Consider the following 23,129-nt stretch of genomic DNA (forward strand, 5'->3'; position numbering starts at 1 on the left):
TCCCCCATGTGCCTTCATGCTATAGTGCTTAATTAGTTAAGTATAGGGACAACTTTACCTTTTTATCTCTTAATTCATTTCATACCAACTTTTATTTTAGATAAAGTGGATTTTGAATCATGACAATGCATTTTCCCACACAGCTCAATATGTAAGTAAATTTTGGGCCAAAACAAAGTATCAACATCATAAATCCACAACAATTTAAATATGCATCCTTTAAAAACTTTTATGTTGGTAATGAATCTGCATTATCTCAAATTCTCAATGACTGCTGTTGACATCAGCAAAGTGAAGTACTTAAAAAAACAAAAATATGGCATTAAGTTGACCTAAAGTAGTACAACATTTGCATCAATTTTCATGAAAACACTAGCTCAAAAATTTTGGGGGAGGGAAGGAAGGATAAAGTGCATGACACAGTAAGCAGCATACTGGAAATTTTAGTCACGTCACACTAAGAACTAATTAATTTGAAACTGTAAACAAACAATGTAAGACCTCATTCCTTAATTTCATATTATGATGAACTTTTATAATAACTGTGAATAATGCTCCAAACTTTAATTTCATAGTCACAAATAAAGCAAAATTACATACACCACTAAAATTACAGTACTCCACACATCCACATTCAAAATGCTATTAAACCAGTTTCACAATGATATACATATTTCTTCTATTTAAGACCAGTTATGTTTAAACATACACCAAAATTATATTTCCAAATCACTCATTAGTGCATTAGATGACAGTACTGTTCCAAAATTTATAATTACACTTATGGTGCTTGAAGAAAATCAATTAACAAATGTTCAGATTTATGAGAAAAATATTACATGTATCAGATAAATAATGTAACAGTCAGCAAACTAACTTTATTGCCATTAATGCATTTTCATCTTCCATTATGGGCATGTTAGGTTTTCTGTTATTAAAAATTTTGTCTGTCATAATGTGATACAAACATTACATTTTTTTCACTGATAAATAATTACTGATTTAAGACTCTAATGCAAATTTCAAGCCCATAAACTGGGCAAGCAGTAGTTTTAGAAACTTAAAATCATATTTTCACTAATATTTACAACAGATGACAGAATAGTACATGCAAAATTTTTACACTAACCCTTGCTTTGAATTGAATGGTCCATTGCAATTACAGAAGTAAGTGTACACTTTTGAAATTCTACTTTGCACGATAAGATACTGCCATACTGGAAAAACATGGCATGGCGATCAATTACTGTTCTCTCACATTTCATTCATGTGTCAAAAAAAGTGTAGGGGGGAAAAAACGCTTCTCTAAGCAGCAGCCTCTCCTCTTAAAATAACAAGTACCAAAACAGCTCCTGACATTTCAAGGGAAACAATGTACAGTGATCTACATTTAGGATAACGCTTTTTAACACAATGAAGTACTTTCAAGCATGCTGATACAATTTTACAGATAAAAATTCACAAGTGCTACATTTGGCCTCACACCTTGCATAATTACAGTGCAACATCTACAAATTATACTCCTATTGTAGCAATAATCCATACTAACATACTTTTAAGTTACCATTACCTGTTACTGTAATGTTGAATAAAATTACAGTATGTGCCAAAAATGCAGTACTGAGACTCGCACATGTGCGTTTGTTGACGGGGCATAGCTCCAGCTGCACGTGTTCCCAGTAGTGAAAGGAAGTTGTGTTGTGCAGTTGTTATTGGAAATGGGTCTCTCGACGGAGGAAAAAGTATTCATAGTTGAGTATTATTTCCGCTCATAAGGAAATGGTCGCCAGACAACTCGCTTCCTTGGTTTTGAGCGGCCAGATGTTATTGTCCAGAAACCGCTACACAGTACACGTGTGACGATATGGTGTACCGTCTCAGCACACGGTATATTAGGCCCATATTTCATTGAGGATGAGGAGGCAATGCTCTTACCGTCACCCAAGAACGCTACAGGGACATGGTGATCGGACCATTTCTTCATGATTTGAGAAGGTTCTGTCATGCAAGGGGCCTTCACATGAATAGACAGTGGTATCAACAGGACGTCTTTTCATTTCAGTACTGCATATTTTGGCGCATACTGTATTTTCCTTAATATAGGAGTTACAACTACCTCATCAATACCTTCCTATTTGTACTTCAAGCAACAAACATATCCTGGATTCAACTGACATACTGGGCCCACAAACTTACCATTTATTGCAAACAGTTATCATGTGACTCAGCTTGGCGGTAAAGTTCTTCATTTGTTGCTTGTTTCATTCTTTCATTCCTCTTTGGTTGTTTATAAACAGAATGTTGTGGAATCATCTTACACTAACTCTGTGGATATTTAACAATGATGGGTTAAGGAACATGGGGGAAGAAGTAACAGTAGGATCCACTCCACTGTGATATTCACATTTTGAAGGGTCCATTCAGTTAAACAGTTAAAAAAAACAATAAAAGACTTGCATATTTATCATTATGTAATAAAAATCTCTGTGTCTCGTACTTAACTGAGACTTTCAATTTTATTCTTCAAACTCCTCAAATGTAATCATGTAATCCAGAAGTGAGACAAACATGGTCCTAGTACCTTTACTCTGCATTTTCAGCACATATTTAGTGAGGAGGCTTTATATGCTCAAATCATCCTTCATACCAGAAAATGTAAAATATGAGCTCAATATTTTTTTTCTAAAAAATAGTTAGAACCCAAAGCAATTCATGACAAAGGCACATTTCCTTGTCATTCACAGAAGTTTCAAACCTCGTGAGATAAAAACCATATTAGATAAATGCTAACATATTCATTACAAAGCACAGAATCAGCATTCTTTCATGGTATGTTCTCATTATAGAAATATTTTCATCTCCAGTGCACTTCATCACTGATGATGGGTTCTTCAAAATTAATCTTTCTAATGTCTGGAAACAGAAGTTAGATGGGGCCAAGTCAGGTAATTAAGGTCAGTGCAGGAGGACATTAACGTATTTTTAATGAAAAATAACATTCATAGCAAAAGGATACTCCAGACTCACACAGGAACAGTAAAGACATAGAGCATGTGGCTGAGCTGCAGATTTCTAGAAGGAAAATTTTTGTGAGCAGAATTTGCTTTTGGAACACAATTCACATGACACTTCTGTACTACTGGACAATACAGTGGCTCTACTGACACAGGTGACATACAAGACCAATGGCACTTGTAGCTGGATGCATTGTAAATGGCATCACACTGAGAGGTTAACATTTCAATGAAATTAACTGAAAGCAGCATATCTGAAATTACATCATCACTACCACTGGATGAAATACCTTACAGATTACTTAAGATACATGCGAACAACAACACAAATTCTTTATGGTCAGCATTTATATAGTTATTATTTACTGATCACATATGCTTATAAATTGGGTAATTACTTATAAAGTAATAATAAATATTAAATATTTCAATAATATTATCATACATAAATTCTATTTACATGAATTAGAAATGCTAACATACAAAAATAACTGGTTCGAAACATAAATGACTCTCTCTCTACAGAATTAATGACTTAAAAAAATTCTATTAAAGTGTTTTGGTCACTTTCAGTAAAGTGAAAGTAAAGTAAAGCTATACCTGTAACATGCTGTGGAGGCCCATAGGGTTGTGAGATGCTGAGGGTCCCACATTATCATAATCGGCTGAAAGATGGCAGTAAGGTTGTCAGTTTTACGCGTCAGCCACGCTTTACTGACCAGGAAAATTATTTAATTAATTCATGGTACTCATTTCTGTTAAGAGGCTGAGTCAACCCCAGGGCCATAGTGTGACTGGAAGGATTAGATCAATTGAAAAAATCCAATGACCTCATTGGGACTTGAACCTGCGACCTTCCAGCTTATAGCTTAGTGCCTCAACCAACTACACTACCAAGTGCAATAGACTGTACATTTTCTAACCTGTTGCAGCTTTCTATTTTATTATTCTATTCCTTTTCAAACCAGACTAACACCACAACACAAGGGTTGCTTTCTTATATTGGAAACATATTTGTCTCACTCTTTAGTGACCGGTAAGTAGCAATTAAGTGATTTTCTGGACTGAGTGCAGCATGGATAGTGGGAATTTCCAGATTTTTAGATTATCTGTTGTTCTTAATTATCTGCACTACTTCTTCCCTGCATTACTGCAGATAATCAAAATTTTGTTGGATCACTGTGTTACATTAAGCAACAATTAGCTGCCCCCCCCCAAAAAAAAACTGTTTGGAAACAAGTACAGAGATCTCATTATGTAAGTCAATTATGCTAAACTTTCTCTCCCTTATGTATCCACATGAGAATGTGCAAAATTTCTGACAACTGAAATTCCTTTATGCCTCCATACAAAAAAAAAAATCCGTGGTTTTAGTCCACAAACAAACTATGCCAACCGAGCAACCTCAGCTTCTCGGCAAAGTTAGTGCCAATTTTAGTGGATAGAGAGTGTCATGTGGTCAGTGCAATGAATCCCAACGGCCGTTAATTTCGGTTTTCTAGACAGGAGCCGCTATTTTCTTGAAACAGCTCCTCAATTATCCTCACGAGGCTGAGTGAACCCCGTTCCAGACCTACTACTTCTCAGAAAATCTGGTAGCGCCAGGAATCGAACCCTGGACCTCTGCATCTGTAGCCAAGAACTCTGACCACTAGGTGACAACAAAATAACGATACTCTGCTGTCGAGGTCTCATCCTTTAGCTTAATTTGTTTGAATTCTTTATATAGAAAGTGTGATACTCAAATTTGGGTTCCATTTGAATACTACAATTTTATTAAACTAACAATATCAAACAATAATTTGTATTGTGACTTAGGAGTAGCTAATTTACATATCGCACTAAGAGATGGAGATATGATTATGTAGCTCAATGTCTCATATTTTCTTATTATGAATTTGTAAAATATGTACTGCTTTGTGTGCAGAATAGTGCCAAAGATGGGCATCATATGACACTTCACTGTTTAAAATTATCTTTATGCTCTTATCTTTCCTTTCATCTGCTTCATCTTGTGACTTCTCAGCACCTTTACAGATTTCAATTTTGTATCTGGAAGCTAAAACTAAAACTTATCAACAAAATATGGACTTGTATGACACATGTTACATGAAACTGCAATTTGTTAACTACATACAATCAGTTCAGAATGCATTTTAGACCTAAGAGGGCTTATTTATGTACAGTTCATTAAACTATCAGATATTATCAAAACCATTTCTTCAGAGCCAGAAAATTATATGTAAAGAACCTATTAAAATAGAAAAGCAGTGCTACTGGATATTTGGTAAATAACTCTGAGGTATGACATGAGCAATATTTTGCACCCACAAAAACAGATTTGGAAACTCTGTGTTCACTTTGGAGTTATTTCCTCCTTTCATATATAGCTATATTAACTGGGGTTAAAATGAATTTGTATTAATTTGTTTCTGCTGGGATGCTTGAAACACTGTTGAACAATGTATAAATATGATAGCATCAGAAAGTTCATAAACTTTGACCTCATATGAACTTATTCATCATCATGGCAAGTATTACGGCACACTGATTTTATAAAGTAGTATGCATGCTTAGATATGAAAATTATGTACTTCATTTTTCAACAGTTGTTAAGAAATTTAAAAAACTTTCTGATTTATCATATATGTGCACCAAAACCTTGCAAGAGATTTTAAGTATTCCTCAGGCAAAATGTGAAACTGTCTTCATGTTCATCAGCAAACAATTCGAACACTGTATCATATAGCACATGACTCTGTTTAACTCTGTACAGAAAATATAACAGAAAAATAAAAATGTAAAACATTTTGGAGACAGTCACAGTGCAATGACTGAAATGTTGGCCTGACTGATCTTCTGAAGTATAATAACTACTTATGCATATCAGCTTATCCCCTATTTTCTTTTCCATACACAATTATACAAATGCTGGGTTTAATTTAGGACTGTATTTCCTTTTCAAACTGGGACTGACAGATGACCCAACTTGTGAAAGGTGCCTACAAGAAGATGAATCAGCCACACACACATCTTATGTGATTGTGAGGCCGTACCTTACCCAAGATATCGCCACCTGGGTCAATTCTTCATGGAACCAAGTGACTTTTATGATGCTCCCATAAAGTCCTACATTTCATTCAAAGTGTAGGATTAATAAAGGGTTAATCCAAAGGGGAAGCACAATAGATCATTGAAGGTCACAGTGCAAGGACCGGTTTCTATGGCTCACCCCTCATACTCATACTCAAACTCAAAAAGTTCAGAATTATAAACAAATGCAATTTCCTTTTACATACAGTATTTGTCTATTGAAGGTAGGTGTCCAAATTATTTTGCTAACACATAATAAAATTCACAGTCAGCTGCACATAAATTGAAAGAAAACACACAGACACTTCACATACATTCCTATACCCCTAAGATTATCCAGTTAAAATGAATTAAAAATATTCAGGTTTACTTCAAAATTCTTGTGAATATATTTTTAGTACCATTCACAAAATAGGCCTATGGTATTAATATTATTCACTACATATGTCCATAACTGAAATAAAAACCTTGGAAATTCGTCACATCACTGTTTCTGATGCCTGTGTCCAATGGTAATATTACAAAAACACTGCAAAATTGTAAAACAGATCGAGAGCATTTCATTTCTACAGCAGATCCATTCATGATGTTTATCACTCGTCCCCTTATCGAGGTTACCAAAAGTCTGACAAGATAGGAATGGGAAACAGTATACAAAACCTGCTACAAATAGTAAAGTACATTTGTTAGAGCAAATTTCAAACAAAGAACTATATTTTTTTAGTTTAAATCCAAATCTAACTTACCTTATGATCATAATGTCTGAAATGGCTGGTCACCTTAGTATAAACAAGGACACATCTTTGTCAGCATGAAACAACTGCTGCATTAAATTAAAATGTGTTTATTTGCTTCCCAAACTCCACATGTGCATTCATGTGTACATGTTCTGTAATGGTGGTCATGTTAATACCAAATTATAATCTGACGAAGTCTGCATGAGATTAGTGGAATTTAAATATAAAAGACAGATCCTGATCACTCAAGCACCTATAATCACTACTTACCACCAAAGGGTTTGGTTGTAAAGGATAAAATATACCATAAAAAAATAACAATAACAATAACATTTTGATCTCTTAACACCTGCTCATAACTTATATCATAATACCTGTTATACATACTGCTTAAAATGAGACACATAAGACCCAAGGGCCATAAAACTTAAGACAAGTGTCCCAGAAAGCCATATCTTTGTGGCAGCTTATGAAATATATATTCATGCTTAGAAAAATATAATACTCTTTCCTAACTGGCACAATAATCAATAAATTAAGAAGTGACACTGGAATATCTACATTTTGATAGTTACTTTTGTTCAGAGAGTATGTACTTCTTATAAAAGTACGTACACGTTTTATATACTTTTCACAAACTTCAATAATTTTGATTACTACATTAGTCTCTTACATTTAGTTGTTTCTTGAAATCATTTTTCTATAACACCCAGCGGTGTGCAAACAGTAAAAGATTCAAACTGCTGATGAACTTTGAATTGGAAGGTTATTTGAAAGTGTCAGTTTTAATAAATGTACACTGTAAATCACAGTCGTTTAACCATGCTTATATATAATTATTCACGTTGTTTTGGCATTTCTGAACCCTTACACTGATAATTCTGTGCACACAAATATATATATATATATTGTATCATGTTATATGTCGTCCATCACTGAGCAATGGCTACAATGGAAACTGTCGAGTTCCCACAGTGACAAGTCGAATACCAAGAGACCGTTACCTAGAAAGAACCGTGGCGATGAGTTATTGAAACAGCAGAATAATGCAGCTCCATGGTAACCAATACAGAACATGTGAAAATGAACCCTGGGGGAAGGTGCTCTCTATTGAGTCTGAAATCAGCCTATAAAAAGGGTTGAATGCATTCACTGAGCGAGTCTTCAGGTAGTCGCAGTTGAAGACAGTTGAGATCCAGCCACGGTCAGAGACAGTTGGAAGATAGCCGCTGCAGAATGCAGTTGAAGTGACACTAATTATACTTGAGTGTGTATGAGTAAGTGTTCAATAAATTCTACTAAATCCGAGACCTACGTGAGGTTATTTGTCGCGCTGCATAGGCAACATGTGACAATATGTTATCAGTGTTTCAAAACTGCAATCAAGGTACCCACATCTATCTTCATACAAGGTTTCATTCATAAATTTTACCATACAAATTTGAATAAACAGAATCTGATCTCTCAATGTTCAGGCGTACAAAAGAGTGGTATCATGTATCTGCAGTACTTTACAAATAGATACTACAATTAAATTAATTTAATTATTTTCAGCATAAAATATAATTATTTGTTAAATGCAGAAAAATATTCAAAGCAAATTGTATTGTCATATTATGAAAATGTTTATAATTTTTGCAGTAATGTAATACCCATATAAAATCATATTCATGGTCGCCCTATACTGTATAATATTTTGTTGTAGCAGAGTATAAAGTTTTCACGAATAATGTCCAAATGACAGGCACATAAGCTAAGATTGTGGTCTTCTGGATTGCAACACTATGTCATGGCCATGCCACAGCTCAAGCAGTTAGTTGCTGGCTTCCCACTGCAGCAGCCCGGGTTCGATCCCAGGTCTGGTCAAGTGGGATTTGTGGTGGGCAAAGTGGCGCTGGGGCAGGTTTTCTTCGAGTACTTCGGTTTCCCCTGCCAATCTTCATTCCACCAATTGCTGCACAATCACCCTCACCTATCATCTGGGGCTGGTACAATAGGCCAGAAGTGGCCGCAGTACAAGGGACTAGCAATAATAATAAAAAAAAAGGACTATGTCACCTTGTGATACAGATTCAAACAAAGACTGGACTGTTGATTATTTCAACATCATGAAACCCAATCAGTGGCAGTAATTTAAGTTCATCACACTCTGACACACAACTAGATACGTTGTGCAAATTTTATATATATATATATACACATATATCATACTCTCGTGATGGTTTATGTGAAAGCAAACACTGCTAATTATGATGCAATAATATTATATCTCAGCATCCTGTTGCACTCTACACGATAAATGATACACACTCCGTCCCAAGTGCAAACAATATATATTATATGTCTTTGATCTTGTTCTCTTCTACACTACATGTTTCGGCCTCTATTGGCCATCATCAGGTGTATACTCTTAACGTTGCTGCCACACTGAAACCCAGTCTAAACTTTAAGATTTAAAAACACATTTTTATTTTCTTCGTATTATCAACATCTACCTCGTTGATATGTGTCTGGTATGTAGATTATATTGCACACGTCAAATTTTCCTGTAGTAGCACTATAAACTCTTTAGTTATGATTTTAAAATCCTTTGAAATTTTCTCTAAATTTTAAAGGATTTTAAAATCATAACTAAATAGTTTATAGTTTACAGTTTAGTTAGAGTTTACAGATTCAACTTTAGTGCCATTGGCAGTATCACAAATACTGGACTGCAATTAACTGGTGACTGACTCACTGCTGGCTAACTTGTAACTCTCTGCTGGCTAGATTGAGAACTGTCTTGAATAGTCTTCGCTGCTCCTTATTTAGCCCTGTTCCGGACAACACAGAAAAGAGCCACGTAACAGCTACCACTCTTATTACCGTCGTCTCTCGCAACCACTGCTGTCTGCCTCCGTGGTAGCCGATAGCCTAGCAACACTGTTGGGAGTTGTTTACTGCTACTTAGCAACTGCGGCATCCCATGTTACGTCACCGCTGTTGACTGGCGTTGCATAGCGGCCAGTATGCTGGGACTTGGCTAACTTCGGCTCCGCTCAGCGCATCACCGCTGGTGGGGGAGGGCGTCATCCATAGCTCAACACGTCACAATATATTACCATACTTTCTGAATTAAAATCCTTTCCTTGGATGTGTAAACTCATGGAATAACAACAAAAATTATAATACCAGCAGCTGGTACACAGTTTTCTCCATAACACAATGTAGGTGTTCCATCAATAACAATGAAAGGGTTAAGACAGTTTCACAGGGAACAAGAACAAGAACAAGGGACTGTTCAAAATAAAAGTCACATACTCTTCAGAACATATAAATTGAATTTCAATAGTGGACCCTAATCTAAGTATTTACCTCTCCACTGTACTCACTATTCATAGAGGTAGACTTCTGTCCACACACTGACATTTTCTTAGATTACAGAAGTAACTGCTGCAGACCCCATCATACTGAGACACAGGGACAACTTTATGTTATTTCATTTCCTGTTTTACTATATGATAAAATGTTGACAATTGTGTGTTTTCAGATCACTTCAAAGTTCATCCTTCTTTTGAATTTCTACTGTTTGGACACCTACGAAGGGGGACCCAAAAATAAGCGGAAACGACCTGTTGCGCGCGCATGCTTTGTAGTTACGAGTTGTGCTGCTAGGTGGTGTTAGCTGGGGGTCTCCCGCGACTGTTAGTGAGCTGGATTAAGTCTGAGTTAAGTGGTTTGTCTGTGATGCACTGTTGTGTGCGTTCCTGTTTCAACCCTTTGGCGATTAGTGAGATGGCCGACCAGAAGGAACAAAGAGTGTGCGTGAAATTTTGCTTTCTGTTAGGGAAAACTGCACTTCACTCTTCAAGTCGCGGCAAACATTCATGCGGTTTTCTCTTTGGTCATCTCCGAGCAAGCGAGGAACAAATTTTGCAGACACCCGTCTCATGTGCAAACCTTCNCGCCAGCTCACTAACAGTCGTGGGAGACCCCCAGCTAACACCACATAGCAGCACAACTCGTAACTACAAAGCATGCGCACGCAACAGGTCGTTTCCGGTTATTTTTGGGTCCCCCCTCATATTTCTTTCAGTTCTTTACAATGTATACCATATGCTTGTTTATTACATGGCATATGGATTACCAGTTAACATTATTCACCTGCTTGACTGGGTCAGTTTGTAACCATATTAATTATTCCAATCATTCAGTTCAGAAGTACTATGTAAGTTGCATTTATGATGGTGAAGAAAGCCGAATACAACTGGAGTATACGCCCATTCAGCAACATCAACCCCCTCCTGAACAGAAACAAATATAATGTGTAGTTAAAGTGCAGGGTGTTGGTTATGTAAAATTACTGTTCATGAAGCAACCTGTCCAAACTGTAACTTATTATTTCTCACCTCTCCAGCTGTATTTTCATAATCATTATACGTATCAGAAAAGTAATTTAATGAAACAAAGTTTAACTAAGTATTTCAAACTCTAATTAGACAACAAATTCTTACTTTACAAAACAATAATAAAACCAATTTGGGTGTATGGAGTGGAAATATGGGGATGTGCTAGCAAAACCAATATTTCCATAATCCAAAGATGTCAGTCAAAGATACTACATATGATTAGTAATGCCCCATGGCATGAAGACCTGAAAGTGCCACTAGTAAAGGAAGTCATAAAAGGGAAAAGCACAAGATACCTCAACAAAATAGAAGGACATGAGAACGTACTAATTCAACCATTACTGGAACCACACAATGAACGAAGACTAAAAAGGAATTGGCCGGCTGACCTGAGAGAGGGTCAACGAGGATTTATTTCTGGATAAGCCCTCTCCACGTCACGAAGAATACTACAGCTAATTAGCTTATGAATCAAATGTAATTCTGATTGCTAATTTTATGTAAATAAAAAAGAAAGTTTAACTTAAAAACTTTCTGTAAGTAAATTCAAACATACAATACAATCCTTTCATGGCACAAGAAATATCTGCCCAATAACCAATTATCACCCACCTCTGGAACTAATGCTGTCAACAACTACAGCTGAAGTGATCTGCTGTTTGAGTTGGCCACCTGCCCAGTACATCCATACAAAACAGTTTGGATATAACTCCACAAGAAGTCAAGGGACATGAAATTTGGTGATTCTGGAGGCTCCATGATGGGACCTCACTTCCATGCTCATTCACCTATTCTTTGATGACAGAAGTCAGGGGAGATATAATAAAGAGACAGAGGATCTTAATGGGCATATTTCACCAGTACAGTTGATGGAAATAAACAGGAACACCAATATGGGCTCATGGCAGAGGAGGAGGGAAAAATGAAGAGGTGGGGGGGGAGTAAATTAAAAAAGAGGAGTGTAAGACATGCAAAGAGGATGGACGCCTAACATGAGCAGTGTCCAGGCCCTGAAAAGGGCAATGTACACCACGTCTAGCAGCCTGGTTTGAGTACCCCTCACAGGAAATTCTATGAAGAAGGCTTCCTGTATTCTCTAGGGTGTAGATTCAAGGTTTCCATGACCTGTCTGGGCAGAAACCATGTTCTCATTTCATGTTACTCATGTGGAGCTCTATTTGAGTTACCTCCCTGATGATGCTGCCCATGAGAACGGATTTGGTACAGAGGATACTGGTGTTCTGGATTTTGTTGAAGAAAATGTTCCAAGCTGATACCATGGCTAATGGTGTTCACCATCCCTGGCCTCAATTGAATGGCTGGTCTGTCCAATGCAAACTTGCCAACACTCACAAGAATGCTGTATACTCCCAGTGTCTGCAGTCCTAGACCAACCTTGACCACCTGAAGAAAGCTGGAAATTTTCCTCAACAGGAGGACTTGATGTTTTGTCTGGACAGAAACCTGCTAATGCTAATTTAACTGATGAAGCTCAGTACCAATTTGAATTTCAGAAACACTTACCTTGAACACATGTCACAATATTTCGATTGTTTTTAACCTACTGACTAGTAGATTCATCCGCAGTGTCTTCTGATGACAATTTCTTTCCCTCATTCAGTTCTGTTTGAAATGAATGGATTTTAAAGTGAAGCCTTGATTCCAGTGAATATCCAGTATAATTTTTTCTGCAAATATGAAAATAATAAAAGTTATATTATCACATATAATGCACAACTGATAAAATGTGATAAATGGCACAGTTCAATACGTGACAGGTAATCAGAATAATATACAAGGTCCTGTCGGAAAGTTTTGGCACTGTTAGTGTTGTACCTGCCTTGGTGAAAGAAGATGACAGAGGATGCCAAGGTCACACTTCCACAAGCCTATTACATCAGTCTGCCACATGACACCACACTGTGTACGTGCATCGTTTTTAAACGAGTGCCTTTCTGACTTCATATTTTGTTTTGTCTGCGACAGATGGCAAAATCGAGCAATGTGTCTGCATCAAATTTTGTGTGAAGCTCAGTAAATCCACTACTAAAACCCCTGAAATGCTTCATGGGGTTTTGGATACAGCAGTTTTTGAATGACATTCATGTTTCAAGGCTGGTCGAGTGTCAGGTGAAGATGATGAACATTCAGGGCAACCAACCACCAACAAAATGACAGAAAATGTTGAAAAAATTTGAGAACTCATCCATGAAGACCACTGCTGAACAATCCTTGAGCTTGCAGACACCATTGGCTCACTATGTAGTGTGATAGGAGCCCTTAGAAAATCTGAACATGCACCACAGTACTGCAAAGTATGTTCCCTGATTCTTGACAAATGATCAAAAGCAACGGTATGAGAACGTGTGTCTTGAGCTATGAGAGAAGGTTGAGGACCCAACTTTTATCTCTAGGATCATAACAGGTGAAAAAAGTTGGATTTACTCTTACAGTTATGATCCAGAAACAAAGCAACAATCATCACAATGGAAGAGCCCACAATCACCAAGAGCAAAAAAGGTGCAGCAGGTCTGGAGTTCAACAAAGAGCATGTTCATTGTTTTTTCGATAATAGGAGGATTGTTTACCATGAATTTGCTCTTCCTAATACTACAGTCAGCTCTTACTTTTACTGTGAAGTTTTGAGATGCTTGAGAGAAAAATACCAGAACTTTGGTGCAACTACAATTGCCTCCTTTGTCATGACAAGACGCTCACCCACACATCTCTGAAAACCTCAAAATTTATGACTAACAACAACATGGTTATCATTCCCCATCCTCCCTACTCACCGGATTTAGCCCCCTGTGATTTCGCTTTGTTTCCTAAATTGAAAATGAACCTGAAGGGACAATGTTTTGGAACAGTGTCTGACATCCAACGGGAATCGCAAGTGGTACTCAGGAGCATTAAGGAAAATGACTTCCACGGTGCTTTGAAGTGCGGAAGAAATGATGGGATTGCTGTATACAATCCCAAGGAGACTATTTTGAAAGCGATGACAGCCAAAATTGAGTAAGTTAAGCCGGTATTTCTTTTTAGACCAAGTGCAGGAACTATTCGACAGAACCTCGTAATGCTTCACAGATTCTCAAAATGTTTTTGTAATTCCTTAATTAACCTATATAAAAACAATTATGAAACTGGGAATCTGTGATGTACAGCAGAAGGACAGAAACATACCGAAGTTGTTAGGCTCGATATTCAAAAATTACAGCCATCATCATCAAGAGAGTCGCCTTACTGAATGCCAGAACTTAAAAACTCTTCCCCTCCCATCAGACACATATATAGAAAGGGTCTGGATAGGAAGATAGGAAGTCATGCACAAAAATCGATATATTCCTAACCTCACACCTGGCAATTTCAACATGTTCTGGCCTCAGAAGAAACTAATCAGCAAGATTCTATAAGTTCACGAAGTGGATCAAGAACTGTTTCATATGAATACAAACATACAAACACATGCATATGGAAACACACTCAAACAGCACATGGAGTTATGGCATACTGTTATTGAAAAACTGGCTGCTTCTAGTGAAGCAGCTAGCGTTGGACATGTTCCATCACAATACATTTGCAAAAGTTTCAAAAATATATTTTTTTTTATGGGAACATATCTTATTTTGTTCCTCTGCAATCTAATTACAAGAGGCAGCAGCAGGGATAGCATAACTGGTATAGCGACTGGCTACAAGCTGGATGACTGAGGGGCTGGAGTTCGAGTCCTGGTAGAGTCAAGAATTTTCTCTTCTCCACATTGTCGAGGTCCACCCAACCTCCTATCCAATGGGTACCTGGGGCTCTTTCCCCAAGGATAAAGCAGCCGGGGAGTGAAGCTGATCATTCACCTCCAACTAGTGCTGAGGTGAAGAAAAATATGGATCTATACATCCACGTCCCCATACGCCTTCATGGAATACTGCTTAATTAGTTAAGCACAGGGACAACTTTACCTTTACTATATGAGGCAGGGTATTCTAGAGAAGTCGGCAGAAGATATTCAGTTGGTCAGATAATTCTGCTTTATGATAACCACAGGTTCTTTATCACATTTGCAAACGCCCATCACTAGATTAATTTCTATGCCAACTGAATCCAGTCCAAGCCTTCACATTCTGCTTCTTTAGGACTCATTTTAATACTGACCACTTATATATGCCTAGATCTCTTAAGCAATTTCTGCCCTTCTAGTTTCTTGATTAATTGCCACTGACAATCAGATTCCAATGCACTTCTAATCTGCCTGAGGGGCAAAAAAAAGTAAAGCTATCCCTGTACCAGGCCGTGAAGGCCCATAGGGTTGTGAGACGTTGAGGGTCCCACATTATCTAGACAATCAGCTCAAAGATGGCGGTAAGGTTGTCAGCCTTACACGCCAGCCACCCTTTACAACCCAGGAAAATTATTTAATTAATTCCTGGTACTCATTTCTGTTAGAGGCTGAGTCAACCCCAGGGCCATTGCAGCTGGAAGGATTAGGTAAATTGAAAAAAATCGAATGACCTCACTGGGACTTGAACCCATGACCTTCCGGCTTGTAGCATAGTGCCTCAACCAACTACACTACCGCATGGCCCCACAAAAGGTGAATATTAATTTGAAAACCTGATTTACTACTCGAATCATAAACTCTTCTGATCTTAACACACTGAGAGACGGAATGAAAAGGCAGGGGATACAGTATATATAAAGATTTGTTCTAAACATCCCTTTTAGAAAGGCCATGTCTCAAAAAGTGAAGATCACATTACTTGTACCCTACGGAACTTGTGCATTCAGCAACGTGCATTCCAGAACAAGAGACACAGCACAAAACACAACAAGAAAGAACACAACCCACCAACCCAAACACATCGAGAGGACCTATATATTTAACATAAGCAACAACAAAAGACAGCAGTTTCCTCAGCAAAACTTTTAACACCAGATGATGACCATATTGGTCAAAACATGTAGTGACGGACTTCCAAACTTTCAAAGTTAATAAATTTTATTGAAGATAGTGTTGCATGTGAGACCATAACTAATCGACAATAAATGAGTATATGTATTAATAGATAGTGCCTGCCACATGATACACATTAACTGCTGCAAATTCACTGGGTATTTATGAAGTTTATAGCTCATTTCTTGTTGCATAACTTCCAAGCTTTTGAGGACTTTTATTTCCCTTCTCAGTGCACACTTCCAGTTAGTCCAAGCCAATTTATAATTCTATGTTGCAGATTAATATAATGTTGGAGTTGTCTTTCAGTACTTTGGTGAGTTCCCAAGGATGTAAGGATGTGTTAAGTGTAATACAGCAGGTCTGAAGTAGAGGCCGAGTGATGATAAGACGTAGTATACGTCCTCGTCAAGCGGCCTCCGTAGTCTAGGGGTAACGTTCCCACCTCATGACTCAAGGTATGTGGGTTCAAACTCAGCGGAGGTCGTGGAATTTTTAAGGGTGGAGAAATTCAGGGAACAAGTCCTCCGGGAGGGACTTTAAGCTGTGGGTCCCATGTCGTAGATTTACAGCACATAAAAGATCCTCATGTCTCTAGGAGACCTCTGAGCAAAATTAGGCAACAAGTTTCCCGCCCAAGTAGTTTCCAATGCCTCCAGTAGATAGGGGAAATATCAGGTACCGAGGACCGACCTCATTGGCTGAACGGGGCTGATAGTACACACCAGTACCGGTAGGGTATGGCGACAGTAGAAATTAAAGGGGGACGCACAATGGACCAATAACTAGTCTAAGTGCATGGGGAAACCCACCCCCTCTAATAATAATAAATAATAATACGTCCTCATCGAAATAACTGAGACAGTGGAAAGTATGTGTATCTGAGAGCAAGGGCTGAAGTGTAACATAGTATGATATGATGAATGTCCTTGTGGTGATGTAGTCTGTACACATGTACTGGTGGAAACAGGCAGTGTGTGATTATGAGCAAAAAAAGCAAGGCTTTTTCCTTAATTTTGTGAGACTGTTAGCCTCAGAACCTTGACTAACATAACACAAATGGGACATAATCATATAAAAATCACTGATACAGATATAATGGGAAACACCTAAAAGCATAGCAGTAAAAGCTATGCCTGAATCATCCACATTGCAGTAAGTACACATGTATATCACAAAATACACATAATCAGTATTAAAGTGGATTACAAACTGCTTTAGTTATGTTAGTATTTTTTTTTATTGTGGTTCTGGGTAAAAACTGCTGCAATAGTACATAAATTGTTTTCTCTACAGGCTTCGTGCTCACCAAATCTCTGCTAAAATTTCAATGTGCTTTACACTAGTGCACCAGTAAAAGAGCTACACAGTTCACAAGCTGTAAATATAAGCAGAATTATTATTAAAATTATGGACACCTCCTTACTGAAACACTACACTCAATGCACAAAACAACTTCCTTACGATATTACAACTATTCTGTCTGCCATTACATGACTGCAGGGCTTGAGGGCAGATGGATTGCATCACCTGGCCTGCACAATATATTCTTAGTGGAGTGAGACTGAGTCCACTACTGGCCTATTGTACCAGCCCCAGATGACAGATAATGGTGACTGTGGGGGCAACTGATGGAATAAAGATTGGCAGGGGAAACCAAAGTACTTGGAGGAAACCTGCCCCAGCATTAGAAATTTCCCCACGGGTGACATACCTACACAAGTATCTGTCAAGCTCTAATATAAGTCGAGTTAAGTTCAGTGCAGTGAAGGGCAGAAGAATGAGTAGTGAGTGCTCAACTAATCAGCACAGTCAGTCAGTGAGTCAGCACGTTAGTTCATGAAACAGTTTTCAGTTCAGAGAAACTGAGAGGAGAGAACAGGTGAATTCAGTGACCGGGCAATGGTATTGCCGTAAAGTAATGAGTGAGCAGAGAACTGGTTTCAGGAGCATACATTATTACGGACAGTGGGACAGTTAAGTTCTCCATAAATCAATAGCTGTTACAATATATTTTTTTTCTTCCTGTGGTGCTACAGCCCCAATTTGGGCCTAGGCCTACCTCCATGAAACTCTCCATTTCACTTCAGTTTACTAGCTCTTACAAATACAGTAGGACTGCTTCGGCGAGTGATCAGCTCGTCGCAAGACCTCTACCTGTAGACAAACACAGAAAAATGCACACAAACATCCATGCCCTGAGTGGGATTCGAACCCACGCGATCCCAGCTTCCGAGCGAGCGAAGACAGTGCACGCCTTAGACCGCTCGTCTACTGTGACTGGCGTTACAATATCTAGACTATGCCAAAGAAAGGTATGGGATATAACTCATTCCATGGAACAAGGTCAGGCTACTAAGTCTGCTAACTGTTGCTCAGCTAGTCAAGATATTCTCCCTTTCATGAAACATGAAAAATCATTACAACGGTTACAACAGCCTACCACTTATCCCTGTCCTGAGCCAGATGATTCTAATCCACTCTGTCACATGCTGTTTCTTTAAGATGGAATTTATTATGTCCTCCCATTTATACCAAGGTCTCTCAAGTTACCTCTTCTTTTTGAGATTTACACTAAATTTTTAATGAAGTTCTCATTTCTCATGTATGCTACATGCCCTGCCAAACTGATCCTCCTTGCTTTAAACACCCCAATAATATTTCATGAAGAGTATAATTTATTAAAATTCTTGTTATTCAATTTTCTGCAGCCTTCTCTCTTACTGGGCCCAAGTATTCTTGTTAGGAGAAAGTATGAATATTGTAACGTGGATGGCGCAACAGGTAGTAGGGGTCACATGAACTCTGCATTTCCACAAGTGACATCACACACCCCCACTCCTCCCATCATTATGCAATGCTCGGTAAACATCCCTCCCCACTAGGATGTGACATCACACAACAGGCGAATCTGTGAAGTGACTGTTGCTAGGCAATCGGTAAACACGATGTTATGCAACAGCAGTAGCTATCACGTAACTGTTTTCTGTGTTGTTAGTGCGGAAGCTACATAATGAGGAGTATTCGTCAGAGAGAGCCAGTTACTAGTATTCAGTATGAGTTGAAGTCCAGCCGCTGTGAGTTGAGTTGTATCGAGTGAATGGCAGTGACTACAGCAGGAGAAGTAATTGTGAAATTGTGAATTGTGTATGTGTAAGAGCAAATGTGCAATAAATTCGCTAGATCCAAGATGGCTTGAAGTTATTTGTCACGTTACAAACACCCAACATGTCACAACATTTTAATTGAAACACTACAAATATATATATTGGAGATAACATCATTACCAGTAAACAAATTTGCAATGCTTTCTGAAGAAATATGAACTCCTTACTTTGCATCCTCTAGTAGCTGAGATGCTTTAGTGAGGTTCCCCTGCTCTCTGAATAGCAGTGCAAGCTCTACCAATGCATATGGTATTAAGTAAAGGTCCTCTCTTAGCTTCTTTTCTAGCAAAAGTACACTATTCAGACATTCCTCTGCTTGCAGTGGACTCTGCATCTGCCGCAGACTTGCTCCTTTCAACAACAGCACCAGGGCTCGGTTATCTGCATCGAACTCCTGACGCCCTGCAGACAAAAATTTAGTGAAATTTCACCTAACTTGCATTTTACAATATGACAGATTTACATGGGATGAAATTCATACTAAAAAGCAACAAAAAATTTCTTAAATGTACTACTTCTCAGGGGATGAAATTAAACCCTCAATTCAGTATGTAAATACAAAGACTTAAATTTAACAAACCATGAACAAAGAAAATCATTTTAACAACATTTTGTTTACAACATAATAAGTATTTCTCAAGTAACTTCAGTGAGACCTGACTCTGCGACATTTCACTTCTATTTCTTTTGTAAACACAATATCAACAGTACTGGTACTTTTCAAACAGACAAAAAATATGCTGTACTTGAGAGAAATGGATAAGAAATTAGGAGTTCTGTTTTAAAAACAAATATTAGGCATAAGAAGGATTTATCAAATACTCATTGACAGGCACCTCTCACTTAACACATACAAATGAGCCAATATGATTTTCTGTCACACAGAATTACTTGGTTTTTGGACTTTTTCCATTGTCCGGAATTCTAGGTAATAGAGGACACAACGTTTCGGAAACTGGATCTGTTTCCGTTTTCAAGTGAGAAAAGAAGACACCTACTCAGTTGGACTCACTGGACCAGTGATTGAGATTAGCTCTTTCTAAGGGGCCCAACTGAGTAGGTGTCTTCCTTTTTCACCTGAAGATGGAAACAGATCGAGTCCTCTATTACCTAGAATTCCGGATGACGGAAAAAGTCCAAAAACCCAGTAATTCTGTGTGTCATCCAACATCGTCAGCACCCTTTTTAATCTACATGTAAAGTAAAAAAAGTAAAGCTATCCCTGTAGCAGGCCATGAAGGCCCATAGGGTTGTGAGACGTTGAGGGTCCCACATTATCTAGACAATTGGCTCAAAGATGGCGGTAAGGTTGTCAGCCTTACTTGCTGGCTGGGCTTTACTCCCCAGGAAAATTATTTAACTCCTGGTAGTCATTTCTGTTAGAGGCTGAGTCAACCCCAGGGCCATAGTGCGGCTGGAAAGATTTGGTCAATTGAAAAGAATCCAACGACCTCATCGGGACTTGAACCCATGACCTTCCGGCTTGTAGCATAGCCCCTCAACCAACTACGCTACCGTGTCCCCCTAGAATGTAAATGTTCTTCTGTATTTTTAAGTCACAAGGATCTTGAAGACATTTTATTCAGTACATAAACTTATTTAACTTCAAAGTTACTATCAACTGCTATAATTATGTGTAGTTCAAGAAACTTCTAAATAATCCAACTGTAACCGCTCCACTGTCTCTCACCAATTTAGGTATAATTAGAATAATCAGTAATAAAAATTAAGTGCAGGTAACAAGTAATACCAAAGCCAAGTGGGACATAGTCACATTCTTGTTTCCAGGAATGGACTTATTCCAAATCTTGATGTTACATAGGAAACACCCCCTGTGGCTTTTTCTGAGAAATTCTGTTTGTAAGTAGCATGGCGGCAAACTTTGAGAATTCAATCACTGACAGGTCCTGCATGTCGTAACTTAAAAGTAGGCGGTTTTGAAACCCACGCCAAGCAGGTTATCTGTCAGTGCACTGTCAAAAACAACGTTAGGACTTTAAGGTTCAAAGCCCCAAATTGCAGCTAGCTGATTGGAGATTCAGAAATTGTGTAAACCCCAGTTCTCAAAATTACCCAATCAGTGGAATTAAGGGGGAGTGACTTAGCAGAGGAACTGCTAAGCATAGGTTAAATGCTCGGTGAGGAATATCAGTAGTATTCTCTGTGGGCATATATTGATAACCTATATTAAATCTGGGTTATGACTTCTTTTCTTATAGTTCTCATAGCAGTGAATGTGAAGAACACATTCTTCTGGGTTGTAATGCAATGTAGTTTAGAGACAGCCTGAAATTTTTGGAGGACCTGTCTCCACCTCCAGGGTCAAAAGGCAAACCAAACAAGATATCAGCAGCAAACAGGAAGCTGAGCTTGTTCCTCCAAAATATTGTGCTCTCCTTAAACTGCACAACATGAGGACCTATATGACCATATTGTTTAGAGTATAACAAGTTCTTCTACTAACAAACAGAGCATTAACTAGACAGTACATCTCTCAGATCACAAAGCAGAAAGCTATTATGTGGAATCTTACTTTTCTGAGCATCAAGCATAGCTAATGTCTTCTCGGTCATCTTGTACACATTCTGTATCAGTTCACACTTCTTGCCCAATACTTTAAATAAATTCCACACATACATGAGCTCCAGGGCTGGTAGAACCAACATTTTCTTCTGAGCAAAGAAACGCTCAGCCTTCTTCACTGCAAACTTCTCCATTGGTAAGGACTTCCCTGCAATCCTCTGCTTCCACTGTGGGGCATCTCTGCATGAGAAGTTTACAGATTAAATCAGGGCATTCGACTGACATTCATAACTTTAAACCATGCATCAATTATCCCACTCAAACTAAAAACTGTTTCAAATATTAACCGATGAAAATATGAAATTAAGAAAGGTTATACATGACAGACCTATCAGCATAATTTTCAGTTAACAAAATATTTTAACATTTAAGTTCACAGTACTAAACTCAGAACTGTTCACAATAAACATACTTCATGTTAAGGATTTTTTTAATTCGCATAGTGGGGGGTGGAGTCCAGCTGGGACCTCTCAGCAAGTCTGCCACTGATTGTTCTATTGTACCTGCCCTGGGTGATTGTGATGATGGAGAATTTGGTGGAATGAAGATCGGCAGGGGAAACTGAAGTACTTGGAGAAAACCTGCCCCAGCGCCACTTTTCCCACCACAAATCCCACTTAACCAGACCCAGGTTTGAACCCAGGCCACCGCGGTGGGAAGCCGGTGACTAACCGCTTGAACTATGACACAGCCTACTTCATATAGAGTACATTTGAAACTTACATTTTTATTTTATAATTCTTTTATAATGAAAATGATCACAAATTAAAGAGACATTTTGCTTCTACATTATTGAATTGAATTTATTTACATTCTATAAATCCTAAGTAGGTTAGTACCTTTGGATACAGAACAAGTCAAAAGGTTACGTACATAAGTACAGGCAATTTTAGCTTAAAAATTAATATAACTTAATTTTACATCATTCTCTATTTACATTGAAGTATTCATCTAAAGAGTAGAAGGAATGAGCATGTAGATAATTCTTTAACTCTGATTTAAACTTTTTAGTATCATTGCCCAAGTTTTTAATACTTTGTGGCAGATTGTTGAACACTTTTATGCCAGTAAAGTAGACTCCTTTTTGATATACTGATAAAGTTGATGAGGGTAGGTGGAAGTTATATTTTTGTCTAGTATTCATGTTATAGACATCAGAATTTAATTTGAATTTATCTTTGTTGTAAACAACAAATAAG

General features: G+C 37.9%; 1 protein-coding gene across 11 annotated transcripts in view; it reads right to left on the bottom strand.

Moving 5' to 3' along the window:
• Nucleotides 1–10,871: 10,871 nt before the first annotated feature.
• The window catches only part of LOC111870300 (tetratricopeptide repeat protein 39B), a 54,720-nt gene continuing 42,462 nt past the window's right edge, over nucleotides 10,872–23,129 (bottom strand). For all 11 annotated transcript variants that reach the window (XM_023862829.2, XM_033753811.1, XM_023862508.2 and 8 more), the window contains 4 exons: nucleotides 21,881–22,110; nucleotides 19,515–19,749; nucleotides 12,757–12,920; nucleotides 10,872–11,127 (listed from right to left, as the gene is read on the bottom strand). In XM_023862829.2, the coding sequence (XP_023718597.1) occupies nucleotides 12,794–12,920; nucleotides 19,515–19,749; nucleotides 21,881–22,110 (592 nt within the window). In that variant the 3' untranslated portion in view covers nucleotides 10,872–11,127; nucleotides 12,757–12,793. The remainder of the gene's footprint in view (nucleotides 11,128–12,756; nucleotides 12,921–19,514; nucleotides 19,750–21,880; nucleotides 22,111–23,129) is intronic.

This window comes from Cryptotermes secundus, unplaced genomic scaffold, assembly GCF_002891405.2.
Source record: "Cryptotermes secundus unplaced genomic scaffold, Csec_1.0 scaffold112, whole genome shotgun sequence".
In the NCBI taxonomy this organism is placed as follows: domain Eukaryota; kingdom Metazoa; phylum Arthropoda; class Insecta; order Blattodea; family Kalotermitidae; genus Cryptotermes; species Cryptotermes secundus.